Here is a 13,835-nt window from a genome sequence, read left to right as displayed (position 1 = left end):
TATTTCATCAGGACAATCCAGTGAAGTTCTGCAGCCATTTGATGGGCGCGATGCACAGGCTGCAGAGGGCTGAGATGAAGGGAGAGGGCAGGACACACCCTTTTGGTGGCCTTCTGCAATTGCACGGGTCACAGGTGACAGCAAACCCCGGCCCTGAGCCCCGGCGGGACTTCAGAAGAACTCCCTGAAGCATTTCTAAGAGTTAATTAAGCATGGCTGACTCTTTTAGTTTCAGCTCACTCCGGAGTGGCAGTGTAGAGGTGTGTCATAATGAGTGATAGAGTTGGAAATAATTTATCCTGTTTAGTTTGTCCCTCAGATGGAGCTGTAAAATGGACAGAGGGAAAAGGTGCAGTGCTGTGGTCCTCATGTTGATCCTTAATGCATTTTTTCTGTTTAACAAATTGATTTTTCTTTTCTATCTTACAGGAAAGGAATGTTTATTTCAAAGCTACAACACTGAGGCTTGGAATCTCAAAATGACACATGGGTCTGGTTTGGAAAAGGGCATGAGATGAAATGCCTTTGCTGATTCTCCAGGTCCTTTTCATACTGTTTCTCTGAATGAAATACAGACTCAGCAGAACCTCAGTGTTTAATGTTGTTGTATCTTTTAAAGCCCTTTCCAATAAATAGGAATAAGAGTGATGGACAGGAAAATAGAGGAACAGTGAGTTCAAAGAGTCTGTTTTAATACAATTATTTAGAAAGACACTTGAATCCTTGTCAGATGTATGTCTCTTGCAGGTGGTTCTTTTTTCAGAGAAATCTGATTTTAGGGAACAGGTCAAGACCTAGTGCAGTAGTACTCCCTCATGATGTGACAGTTCAACCATAATTTTGCACAGAAACAAGAAGAAATAGTGAACAATCCACACTGGTTATGTACATGTACATAAACATTGGTCATAGCTTACGAGCAGCAATGCAAAATATTTTTAAGTATATAATTCCAGAGGATAGAGACTTAAATGTTTTTCTGAGATGTGAAGGAAGTTCTAGTTACTGTTTTTAAGGGTTATCATATCTCCCAAGAAAAAAGTGATAAAAAAATGATAAATCCCAATTGGTTTGCTCTTAGCCCTAGGCACCAGTGGGAGACATAGAGAATGTTGATTGCGGGGTGGTCTGTTCTGGTTTTTTTTGAGGAGGGGGTTAATAATTAAAGCACACCAAAGAAAGAGTAGTGTTTTATAATCACAGACTCATTTAAGTTGGGAAAAAATTTAGGATGATCAAGTCTAACCATAAACCTAACACTGCCAAATTTTAACTTATGCTGGACTTCCACTCAAATGGATCCTACACAGCAGTAGAGAGAAAAAAGAGAAAGATTGTGGCCAAAATTCTGTGGAGTTTGTGATAAAAGCAGAGGCTTTTATGGAAAGACAAAGTCAAACTCATTCTTCTACTGAGGTGTTTTAATGCCCCTGTAGATAAAAATCTCACCCGAAGTTGTTTATAACAAGAGGGCTGTTATTTCCTGAGAAGGAATGAGATCAAATCTACGTGGTACAGGCAATGTCTCTGAAGACTTCAAATCCTTACGATTATTTTTCTTGAATGTTTTCACTACATCTTTTTAAAAAGAATGCCTTGTACATGAAAAGCATCAAGTGACCTTGTTGGTATTGATTGTCGTTCCCTTTGTTGTGCTTAAGGAAGTGAAAGATCTTGCAAATCAGAAAGGTGTGAAGAACAAAGCAAAAATGTTAAAGACAATATGCCGTGATTTTCCTACTTGTAAATAAGGTGGAAAATGTCAAAACAATACAAACTAACGATGCTTTTGATTGCTAATGGAACCAGCGTGGATTCATCTCCTAGGTGACCATCCATGTGCCTCTTAATAGTAAAAGTATCCTTGTCGAGTATTATTTATATTGTTAAAGTCCTATTTTTCTTGAATTCAAATTGATAGCAACAAGTTTGTTTCTTACATATCCCTTAAGTCTCCTGATGCACAAACGTGATGTGGCACAAGCAATGTATTACCTCACCTTTTCAGAAATCACCTCCAGAACTCTGCCAAGCATTCACCAGGGAGTTCTGCTCTATGCCTCAATTTTTCCTCTGAAAAACACAGAAAGAATAAATTATGATTTACAGAGTGTATGTGAACCTGGTAATAAAAAATCTTTCAACACTGGCATGTGTAGATGTTGAAATGTTCTGCTTAATCAACCTTATCAAGTGCTTGCTGATAAAGGCAGGCTTATCAAGAGCTCTGGGCCTACGAAATGTTGTGAAAAACCTGAACTACGTGACAAAGGGTTAGCTGGGGCAGTTTTAATTAGAAGAGAGGGTGGTTGTTCTAACCGGTCTGGATCCGCATGTTGTGTCCGGTCTGGACAGGTGTAGGTTGGATGTTGAAGCATTTTAGGACGGGGCACTACAGAAGGAAGAGGTTGAGGCAGAGCTTTGTGCTTTGTTCTGAGGGACGTTCTGAGGGATCGGGTCCGCCCTGGGGAGCGCAGGGGCTCGGGCACTGGGCTGAGGGGCACAAACCCACCGGAAACTGCAGATTCCTGTCAGCGGCACTCGGGCCGAGCTGCTCACCCGGGGAAGGCGGCGGGGGCTCGGGGAGGGGCTCGGGCGGGGTTCGGCCCCACAGCCCCGCCGGGCCCTCAGCGCCCTCAGGGCCCGCGGCTCTCCCGCCGTGGCGCCCCCTGGCGGCGGGTGGCGCGCGGGGCACAGCGCCCGCCCGGGCTGAGGCTCGGGGCTGCCGGGAAGCGGCGGGGCGGGGCCGAGGGCGGGGCCTGGCGGCGCGGACCAATGGGAGGCGGCAGGGCGGGCCCGGGGCGGGGCGCGCAGGCTCGCGGGGCGCGCGGCGGGCGCGGCCCCGGGGCGGCAGAGCCGCGCTGCCGCCATGGGGTGTTAGCGCGGCCGGGCCCGCTCCGCCGGAAAGCGCCGCCACCGCCCGCCGGCCCCGCTCCGCCTCGCTCCGCTCCGCTCCGCTCCTCCGCCCCGAGCCCATGAGCCTGAACGAGCACTCGATGCAGGCGCTGTCCTGGCGGAAGCTCTACCTGAGCCGAGCCAAGCTGAAAGCCTCCAGCCGCACCTCCGCGCTGCTCTCCGGCTTCGCCATGGTGAGCGCCCGGCCTGGCGCGGCGGGCGGGGGGTGGCACGGGCCGGGAGCGCTGCCGCCGCTTCTGCTTCTCCCGCCGGAGCGTGCTGCGGTGAGCACGGGGGGCCCGGGCCCGGCGGGGAGCGGGGCGGGCGCTGCTGCTGCCGCCGCCCCGGAGCGCCCGGCCCGCCCCGCGCAGCGCTCCCGGCAGCTCGGCAGCTTCGGTAGCGCGTTTGTTTTGGAGCGCGTCCCGGCACGAGCTCAGAGCCGCCTCTTGGCTTTTATCTCCGCCAGATAATGCAAGATTTAGTTGATTGTTACGTGTTTAGCCCGTGGAGGATGCTCGGGACCGCAGAAGCCGCGTGTGCCGTGGGCAGCTCGCCGGGTGCGCGGTCACCGCGCCGTGTTCCGGTGCCGGGAGCCGAGGGCCGCGCACGGAGCCCCGCACGCTGCTCCGCTTGCGGCGTTTCCATCCCGCTCCTCTCCCAGCGAGGGCAGGGGCAGCTGTTGCGCTGCAGCTGCTTTTAAATAAACTAAGAAATAACAGCCGATTAAAGTTTGTGGTGCCGCTCAGGCTCATCCATCATCAGTCCTTTGCAGTTGCGAGGTTTCTAGTTTTTATTTAAGGAAAACTTGATTTTACTTGGTTTGGAATTTTGTGCGTTGTTTAGAAACGCTTTTATTCGTATGTGTTTTCTTTCGAGTTTGATGTGAAGCGCAGTCTAGGTACCCGAATTATGTCACATGCGAAAGTTCCGAATAATTTGAAATACAGTAACTCACAGACTTCCTCATCTGCCCAGACATCTGACATGCAAAGCTGCAAACTGCCCTCAGCCCCCTTATTCAGCTGTTAAAAATGCTTCACGGTTCATAAATTCGCTATTTCACTCCTCTGACTTACTTTATTTTGATTTTTTTTTGCCCCGCTGTTAACAAACCGAGTATTTTCAGCGGTTAAATCTGCTCCTTTCCAGAGCCATTGTTCCAGTGATGCTGTTGGAAAACACAGCAGCCTGCTGACGGTCAAATAAATGTCAGTGTCCTCCTTCGCTGGCTAAAAACAGCGCGCAGCTCTGGGGAGGCGGCGGAGCGCTGCCCGTGACTGACGGGCGGCTCTGGTCGCGCTTCTCCGGCTGCAGCTCACACGCCGCTCGGATCGTGGCTTCTCCTTGCTGAGCTCCCGTTCTGCCTCTCGGAGCGCTTTGTGGCTGCTTGAGTCAGCTCTTTACATCGAGAGAGAACGTGGGGAAAAATCTGTTTGTTGGGGTTTATAAATTTTCCTCTAAGGGAGGTCGCATCTCAATGTAAATGCTGTGGGTTTAAGGTCATACTTAACGTCTTGAATTCTTTGGTTTTTCTCTAACTACATGGTATGAGGACTCAAAATTCGTGGAGGTATGAGGTGAGGCTTCTACTTGTTCCTTAATTCAGTTCTCTAGAATTCCAGGGGTTCAGTCTCCTGCTGTTGAAAACTGCTGCTTATGAATTTGTTGCTTAAGGTATTTCTGGAAATTCGTTCCAAGTAAGAAAATCCCTAATTGCCAGGAATGTTACATGTAAACGTTCATATTTAAGTTTTTCCAAAGAGAAAAATCCACTTATTTTTCTTCCTTTAATAAGTTCAGCATGGAAATCCACCCGTAGTGTCTTTGCTTTTGCACTGACAGACCTAGTCCCAGTCCTCTAGCTAAGACTTCCTAATCTTGGTTCAGAAGACCTGAGTTAACTTTCGAGTATTTTTAGATGTCTTTTAAAAACTTTGCTGATCTTTAAGAGTTGTTCCTCTGCCTCGAAAAACTGGGCTGTTCTGTCACCCTGTGCATTGTTTACTGAGTGCAGTTCTTTGGCACTTGATATTCGAACTGCTGAAATACATTCTAGGCTTGGATCAGAGCTGGCAACAGAAATGCAGGGTCATTGTTCCTCTCCTTTCCTTATCAGGCAAGGAAGAAAGAGCTTAAGTGACACATCCAGGACCACCCAGTGAATTGGGGAATTGTCAGAGGAGGAACGCGCTGGTTTCCATGCCAGCCCCATTGATCCTTGCTCTTTGATTAAAGAGTGCTTGCATCCTCGAGTAGAAGCTGAGTTTATCCCCGTTGAACTGCTCCCTTTCCATGGACTATTTTTATGTCTAGCTGCAGCCATTTTGCAAGGTTGATTCCCTCAGGATTGGTGATGTGCCCTGCTGGAATGAGGCATGCCAAAGGCATTGCTGGGGTCGCTGAGGTGCAGTGTGAAATACTCAGCAGGTTTCAAACCCTGAAGTGTTATGTTTCCTGAGAGAACATTAAAAACCTGTTTTACAGTAAGTTTTGCTTCAGAGCTTCACATCAGGATTTGCTACCGTGTGTGAGCTTCAGAAACAGTTGCAGGGCCTGGTGATGGCAACTGATGTGAGAGCTGAGCTCCCCCAGTGAACCTGAGTATTTCCTTCACTCAGGTTTCCATGGATGCTGTCATCCAGTGCCATATGTCTGAGGGAAAATCCATAAAGTTTATAACCTCATTTAGTACACTTTTCCAGTTTATGGAGCCAGCTAGTAGTATCAATCCCCCAAACTGTTAATGGTAGAGAAAGAAATTGTAGATTGTAGGGGATGTGTAGTGCATTAAAGAATGGAGGATTCATTCCATACACTGGTGGGGGCATCAGATATTTCTCATTTCTGTATTATAACCCAGATATTGTTGCATGATCTTGCCTCTCATGCTTGGCCTTATCTGTTTTTATTTTTTACAGTGAAGAGCCTGCTGGCAGGTTATTTTTGTCTGAACAGTTATTCTGACTTGTTGGCATCATTTTGTCACCAAGGATCCATAACACAGTAGCATGACAATTGTACAATATGGGAATCAGAAACCATAGGAAAGTTGTTAAATGCCACTAGTTATAAAACCAGAGAACTCCACATCTCCTCCTGCCACCAATTAACAGCTTTGTGGAAATAACTGAGTCAGAACTATGGGACTGAATTATACACTGTGGTTGGCTTCCTTATATGTAGGATTCAGAGGTTGATATTTACCAGCAAGCTGTTTTCTTTTAAATACCTCTATGGTCCAAGCTGGCTGGGCTTTGTCTAGATGGGGTAGATATGCTTCAAGTATTGACTATCATCAAAGAACTGTCAACTCTTGCCTTTGAAATATGGCAGTATGGTCTCCTGAAGACAGCTTCAGTCATGTTCTGCAGAAGACTGACTGCAGAGATAAATATTTATGAAATTGATTTCCATAAAAACAGTTGGTGCTGAGATAAGGGTAGGTGTGACCTGGGGCCACTGGTGTCAGCTGTACAGGTGTCTTTGTCTAGTAAAGGTCACTTGGCCGTTCTAAATTCTAAAACAGTCTCTGTAGAAGTTATTAAGTGGTATTTAGCTGATTGCTGGTAGAATAGCATGAAACAATGGCATTTTGTAACCTGCAGGGAAGAGTTACAGGCCCAGTTTTGTGGCTTCTGCTTCCACTTAACCTTCTGTAACACTGCTGCACTTACAGGTTACAGCTGTGCTGGAGAATCTTCCCCATGCAAAAGGTTTCTTCTGTTCCAGTGACAAAATGGAAGTTTTGTGCCTCCTTTGCCGTCCCTGTCTCTGTTACAGTTGAGCAAGGCAGGCAGTGTGGAGTGTTTGGGCTCCTGCTGCTCTGCCTTGGAGCAGCTGTGGGTGGCTGCTGTAGTTTGGAGGATGTAAAGAGGATACTGAGCCTCTGGATAATCTGAACTTGCATTTACTAAATGGATTTGCTGTAAGTTACACTGTGTAGAAGAATTACCTCCTCAAGATGCATTTGCTCCAATCACACGGGTATTGCCTTTTCATGTTTGCTAGCAAAATAAAGTGAGATCCTGTATTTGTATTCCAGTGTCAGCATCAGCAAATATTAATGTGTTTTGCCATTCTGCAGCAAACAATAATCTGCAGAGTCAAAATCCTGGACTAATGGATGAATGATGCTTAGTTTCCCTTCTGTATGAAACCAGTAAATAAGATCATTATTTTGACTTATCTGCTTTTAATTTCCGGTGAGTTCTTCTGGCTCATACAGAGCCTCTGTATGAGTTGTTTATAACTCTTTATGAATGGTGCAGACAGTCTGTGAGAGCCTGGCTCTGTGCCTCTGTCTCTGGAGTGAATTGTACTGTCATGAAAACAGGGAGCCAGCCAGAGGAGCTGATTCCCAGTGATGCTCTGACACTCAGCTCATTATTGAGTTTCCTCTGGGGTCCCACCCATAGCCAAGCAATGATGGATGGGCCTCAAAAATGCAGTTGTGATGTTTGATCAACACAGCTTTCTTTTTAGCCATTCCTGATGTGCTAGACTGTACAAGAAGCAGTCCCAGTTCAGGGTTATATTCCCACCAGCCTGAGCTCAGAGGCATCTTTGTGGGGAAGGGAAGGAAGTAAATGATAAATAATAGCTCATAGATAATACAGATTTACTTGAGATAAGGCATTTTGTTTCCTTTTCTCTACAGCACTGTCTACTGATCTGAAAAAAATGTAAGCCTGTGATTTTAATTCAAGAGCAGGGGCTTTATTTAAGCCCCTCTGGTCTAATAAGACATGGGAGCCTTATGAATAAGTAAGTGAAATGAACTTGGTCAGTATACTGAACTTGAATAGAAGTTGAAGTGCAGATTTTTCTAGAGGGCAAATCGTTAATTTTCCTGCAATATGGTTGTAATCAGGCTGCTGTGACTCTGAAATCCAGGACTGTTAAAGGCTTAACAGAGTTATGTGCCAAAATTCAGTTATCTTCTCAAAACATCTGAATGCCCACCATTTTTAGGCTTATGAGAGATTCAGTCTTGTGTCCTGATGTCATGAGTCCTTTAGTTTTGTCAAGAAGCTGTACTTCAGATGTACAGCTTTGTCAAGAGCCGTAGTAAATCTGTCAGTCATATCTGTAGGATGATCTGAAGTTAAAGTTAGCTCTTCTTTGAAGCAGGGATTAGCCCAGATGACCTCTTGAGGTGTCTTCAGCCCACGTTACACTGTGATTACGCAGCAAGGCAGGGCACTTGCAGCTCAGCAGCTGCACGGTCAAATCTGCAGCAAGTGTTCAGAGAAGCTTTGAAAGTGGTGAAGGATAAAGTGCTGAAAGTGTTGTATTGGAAAGTGTGCAGCCACTGACGACAGTTCCTGCCCTGAGCAGCTCCTCTGAACAAGCAGAGCAGGAACATGTCCTGCCTGCAACGTTGGCATGTACCTGTGAGTTCAGGCTTTGTGTGAATTTGGATCACATCAGGTGACCTCATCAGGGCCCTGTTCCTGCAGGTATTGCTTTACAAGAGCAGTTGTGATCTGTTTATTTTGAAATTGCAGCATGAACAAAGGAGGGAAGAACTTCTGACACTTTGTGTCTCTGTTAGAAAACAGGCACAGGCCCTCATGGTGAAAAATGAAACTTTTTGTTTTAGGTGCCTGGCTCAAGCTTGGCTCAGGAAGGAAACTCGGAGTTGAAAAGAGTTGGCAGTTTTTCTGCTAGTTTACATTGAAAGAGTTCCCAAGTTAGCTTTGCTGAGAGTTTGAGGAGACAGAAAACATGAACTGATTTTTTGCTTATGGGTCAGGCTGGGGCTACTCTGCCACATATGAACACAAGGAGCTCAAAATCAGATGCTTGATTTCATTAGTATGGAGGCGTTGATAAATGGAAATATCAAATGTCTTCAATGTTTGGCAAACTAAATACAATCAGTTCTTAAAATAAAATAAAGTCTTCATCTCGTGAAGCTCTTTAGTGCCATGTTTATGTTACACTCAGAACTAGGATGAAGGATTAAAGTGTCTTGTCATGCTGGATGGCTTTGAGTCTAGGCACAGCAGAAGACTTACAAGAAAAATCTTTAAGTATGAAAATGAATCCTCAGTGGTGAAGGATTGCAATTGTTCTGTGAAAAACACAGGAAGCCCAACATCCCACAAGTACAGTGAGACTTAACAAGCAATCCTGCAGAACAGAGACCTGACAAGCAAATGTTTATCCTCTCAATCATGAAGTTTCCCACAGCTGAAAAATGGTATTTTTAAATCCTCGAGCAAGGACTGTATATGCATTAATATAATTTCAGAACACTTGGAAACTGCTTGCTAGTTGGCTGGGTTGTTAGGCTTATGGCAATAAAAGCTTTCAATAAAGGAATTAAACAATTGGCAAATGGCCTCGAATGCCTGTTGGAACATGTCTGAGCAAAACCCTGGGTTGCCTTAATGTACTGGGAGCATTGGTGATTCAGAGTTCTGCTGTCCTGGAACATGGGTAAGGTGGGATCCAGGACTGGGTCAGCTTGGCTCAGCTCTTGCAAAATAGTGAGGGTTGAATGTTCCTGCTGCTTTTGCAGCTGTCTTTGAGCCCTGGTTTCCATGCCTCCCTGCACCTCTATTACCCATGGATCTTTCTTCCTATCTGCTTGATGTGCTTATATTTCAGATTACTGTCAGGTTTCTTCCTCTGCATTTTACCTGTATTTTGTCTGTTTAATGAGTTGAGAAAGAGCACTGAATGTAGGGACCTTTGTGCATTATTCCCTCTTTGGAACTATCCTTTGTCTCAAAGGCAAATTTATCAGGAAAGATCATTTTAGGAGAGCTGTTGGGATTAATGTCACTCATCAATTGCACATATGCACAAAACCACCTGGCAGTTTTAAAACCAGCTAAAAGGCATTCTAATTAATTTTATTTGTCAGAATTATTCCAGCTGGTTTTATGAGCTTCCTAGGGCTGTTATTTAATCTGATTTTTGTACTCCTTAGGCACAGGCATGCATGAGATCTAAGGTTACAAGAAGGTCATGGCTGCATGTGGTAGTAGAGGGCTGGAACATCTTCATGAGTAGCCTCATCTTTGGGGGAGCAGTGATGCCTGGGAGCATTGTGTTATCTTTTCTGGAGATGCCTTTCCTCTAGCCTCCAACAGGCTTGCTTGGCTGCCATGGGCATTTGAAGACTCAGATTTTGAATCTGTGTTCCAGAGTGCATTTAAATACTTGAGTGAAAGAATATAGCTGAGAGCCCCATGGAAAGGGGATCTTTCTCGTGAAAGGTTTCTGCACTTTAGAACTTAAACCCAAACATCCAAGGAGAAAGGACCACCGAGGTTGTTTCAGGCAGTCCCCTGCCTTCACAGCCTTTCACAGATACTTCAAGTACTTCATAAGTAAAGATCAAAAGCTGTGTCTCCAATATAACACAAAAGAAGAAATATTTCACTTAGGAAGTCCAAGGATGCTTTGCTGGCATGAGCTGAAGGTGGCAAGGTGGTTGTGGGTTTGCTCTACAACAGAACAGTAAGTATGAAAACAGTGATAGCTCAGACCTAAATTTGGACCTAATGAAGAGGATGCAGATTGACATGAAGGAAATGTAAATACAGACTTACTTTGTTTTTATCAGATGATCTTCCAGAAACATGGTGCAAACCTTGAATAACCTATGGTCAAATAATATAAGCTGTAGGTAACTGCATCTCTCTCCCTCTTCCTTTTCAGGTGGCTATGGTGGAAGTTCAGCTTGACCCAGACCACGACTATCCTCAGGGGCTCTTGATAGCCTTTAGTGCCTGCACTACTGTGCTCGTTGCAGTTCACCTTTTTGCACTCATGATAAGTACCTGCATCCTTCCAAACATAGAGGCTGTTAGCAATGTGCATAACCTCAACTCTGTCAAGGAATCTCCTCACGAGCGCATGCACCGGCACATTGAGCTCGCCTGGGCCTTCTCCACTGTCATTGGGACTTTGCTCTTTCTTGCAGAAGTGGTGTTACTGTGCTGGGTCAAGTTCCTTCCTTTAAAGAAGAAAACTGACAACACCCCACAGAGCAACAGTTCTACCATCACATCAGGGCAGGCAGCAGCCATTGCATCCACGTCCATCATGGTGCCCTTTGGATTGATTTTCATTGTGTTTGCAGTCCACTTCTACCGGTCCCTGGTGAGCCACAAAACAGACAGGCAATTTCAGGAACTCAATGAACTTGCTGAATTTGCACGGCTCCAGGATCAACTGGATCACAGAGGTGATGCTGTCACCTCAGCTGTCACCAATTTTGTGTAAACCTGTGCTTAAGAAAATTAACCCACTCTTCTGCTTTATGGTGACTCCCTGTGGATGAACTGGTTGAACTGCTGATTACTGTTTAAAGAATAATTATAAATATTGTTCTAACCCTTTAGAGAGGGAAAAAATGTTCCTTTCATACAAGTTTTGCTGTCTGAAGGAATGGATGGTGGGGTGTGATTGCACTGCGTGTGCAGCCCTCCTCCTGTGAACACTGTCTCGCATCTTTCTCGTTAGTGCTGAATGGTGGCTGTATAAATACATGGAAAATAACATTGTACATTTGGGTATTTGTTAGGAATGGATAGAGAAGTTGTGGATTTTTTTTCTCTGTTTATCTGATGTTGGCATTTACTAGAAGATACTGCTTGTCCTATCCATATTGCATGGCATGATACAAATTACTTGGGACATGCAGCAATTAGCACTCGGTTTCAGCGCTAGCGCTGCTCTCCCTGGAAAGCCTGACAGATGGTAGGAGTGAAAGCTTTCCCAGCACTTTCCCCAGTATGTTTTGCTGCCAAGTAATTATTACTTTGCTGATTTCTCCAGTGCCTTTTCCTGTGGCACTTACACATTTTGTAACTTGCTAAACACCCAGGACTAGACTTACTGCAATGTGGTGTGGCCACATGAGTAGGAATGAGACTCGACTCTTCTCTTCCATGGAAGAAAATAAAAGCAATAACTGTTTTTTAAAGTTCTCATGAGCTGGCACATATTATCTGGAGAGATAGATTTGCCTGTTTCTCTTTGAAGAATCCTTTTTTAAAAAGAAGGAACTAGATGGAAATTATCACTGGATAATTTTTTTGCTTGAAAATCAGAACCACTGCTGTTTCTTTTCCAAGCCAAAGTAGTAATTATTTTATACTTTTATACTGAAAAAATATTTTTAATAAATCCTCAGAAGCAAGCAGCAAAAGGTGCTTTCTCTGTGTTGGATTCCCAAGTAATTAGCTATGCCTTGGTCTTCCTTGTTTAGAAAAGTTTTCTCCTTGCTGAAGTGTTGTATTTAATAACTCATTATACATTTTTGCTTCCAAAGGATCTGGAAGACAACTTGATGTATATTTATTTATGAAAGTAGGTTATTTGTAATTAATACTGCTGCTTTCCTTCAGACACATCTGTGACAGCAAGGCTACTGTGTTGTTCATTTCCTCTGAGCAAAAACCTCCATTTGGTCTCCTAGATAAGAGGTTTGCCCAGGAAAGATTCCAGCAGTTGTCCTGGGCTGCTTCAGTAATTCTGGCTATGTCTAGGAGATGAATTTTTTTGGAGCACAGTTCTTCTGTAGAGTAGCTTTGGGCTTTCATGGGTAAAAGCTGTTTTTTGAACACAAATTGAGACAAGCCAAAGGGAAAAAAAAACCAAACTTAGCCATCACTAGTCACGACTATCCCTGTGGAATAGAACCCTGGGATTTTGCCATAAGACAGGAGGACTGTGACAGTCCAGTGAACTGTGCCTGACAGCCTGGGCTGAACCTGGTCTCTCACACCAAGCTCCATCTCAGGTTATTCCAGCATATTTGCAATCTGCACCAAGTGCCTGTGGAGTTCAGGTGCAGTGTGGTTACTGCTGAAGCAGATGGGAGCTGATCTCTCCTGTCAGCAGCACTGCAGTGCAAAGTGTTGACAAGGTCACCAGTGGTGCCTTTGTATTCTAAAAACATAACTATAAAAAAAAAAAAAGCAAAACAACCTGCTGGTCTCTGTTTTTTTCAGCAGCAGTTGTGGTTAGCAAGCAGCAAGCAGCTTTCCACTTGGTGTTCTCACCTCTGAAGTGAAAGTCCTGGCATACAGAGGCCAAACTGGATTTTCTCAGCTCTGCCATTACATGCTTCAAATATATTCTATTCCTGATGTAAATCTGATGGTGAGGATTGTAGCTACAAACTCACAGGTGTTTGTTCATGGAGCACTGGAAGCATTGCTTTAGTAAAGGCAATAAGGAAGCAGCATTCCAAACCACAAAATGTATTTTCCCATTCAAGACAGAACTTTATCAGTTCTGTCTTGGGAAAACAGGCCCCTAAAATCCCCCACTAAATGAAGAAAACCTGACCTGGTATTCACACCAGACCAACTGATTGGAAGGGTGTGGTCAGGTGTAAAAATTGTACTTCTTTCTGTAAATTTTGTATTTAGAAATTATATGGTTCTAATTTGAAGTCCAGAAAAACAGTTTTCTGAATTTATTTTGTAAAATTCCTTGCTGTTCTGTATAAGTAGATGAATTTTTCTTTGATTTGTGGATCTTTTACAAAGTGACTAAGAAATGTGGGATTTTCTTGTTGTTTAAGACACACAGAATTAGAAGCTAGTGGGACATGGGTATTTTTAGTTTTCTCAAGCTGGTAGGCTCTGAGCTAATGGCACTGTTATTACAGCTAATTTTCTGACTATTTTCTGCACTTTAAGCCATGATATCAAGTATGTTTTTGTCGTTTTCCACCTGTGGAAATGGTCATGAAAGTTACACCTTGGGTACCTTTGTCACTGTGTACCCAGGCAGTAACCAGACACAAACACATGGATCTAAACATTGAGTGCACTTAAAATTTTTTATCCCTTATTTATACTAACTATGGTGTTAGGCATTTACCTCAATAATTTTAAACATTGGTTATTGTATGTCACTTATTTGGGTATAAAATACTTTCATGAAATAAAATATACTCAATTGTTGTG

At 44.3% G+C, this 13,835-nt stretch overlaps 1 protein-coding gene across 1 annotated transcript; it reads left to right on the top strand.

Annotated features, from left to right (window-relative positions):
- The first annotated feature begins 2,907 nt into the window (after nucleotides 1–2,907).
- On the top strand, nucleotides 2,908–13,832 carry LOC134427322 (calcium release-activated calcium channel protein 1). The gene is made up of 2 exons (XM_063173059.1): nucleotides 2,908–3,089; nucleotides 10,570–13,832. Exons 1-2 carry the CDS (start codon nucleotides 2,976–2,978, stop codon nucleotides 11,134–11,136), a joined length of 681 nt encoding a protein of 226 aa, XP_063029129.1. The 5' UTR covers nucleotides 2,908–2,975; the 3' UTR covers nucleotides 11,137–13,832.
- Nucleotides 13,833–13,835: the final 3 nt, after the last annotated feature.

Source organism: Melospiza melodia, chromosome 20 (assembly GCF_035770615.1).
Source record: "Melospiza melodia melodia isolate bMelMel2 chromosome 20, bMelMel2.pri, whole genome shotgun sequence".
Lineage (NCBI taxonomy): Eukaryota > Metazoa > Chordata > Aves > Passeriformes > Passerellidae > Melospiza > Melospiza melodia.
The sequence above is the reverse complement of the archived record's forward strand: the minus strand, read 5'-3'. Positions and strand labels throughout refer to the sequence as shown.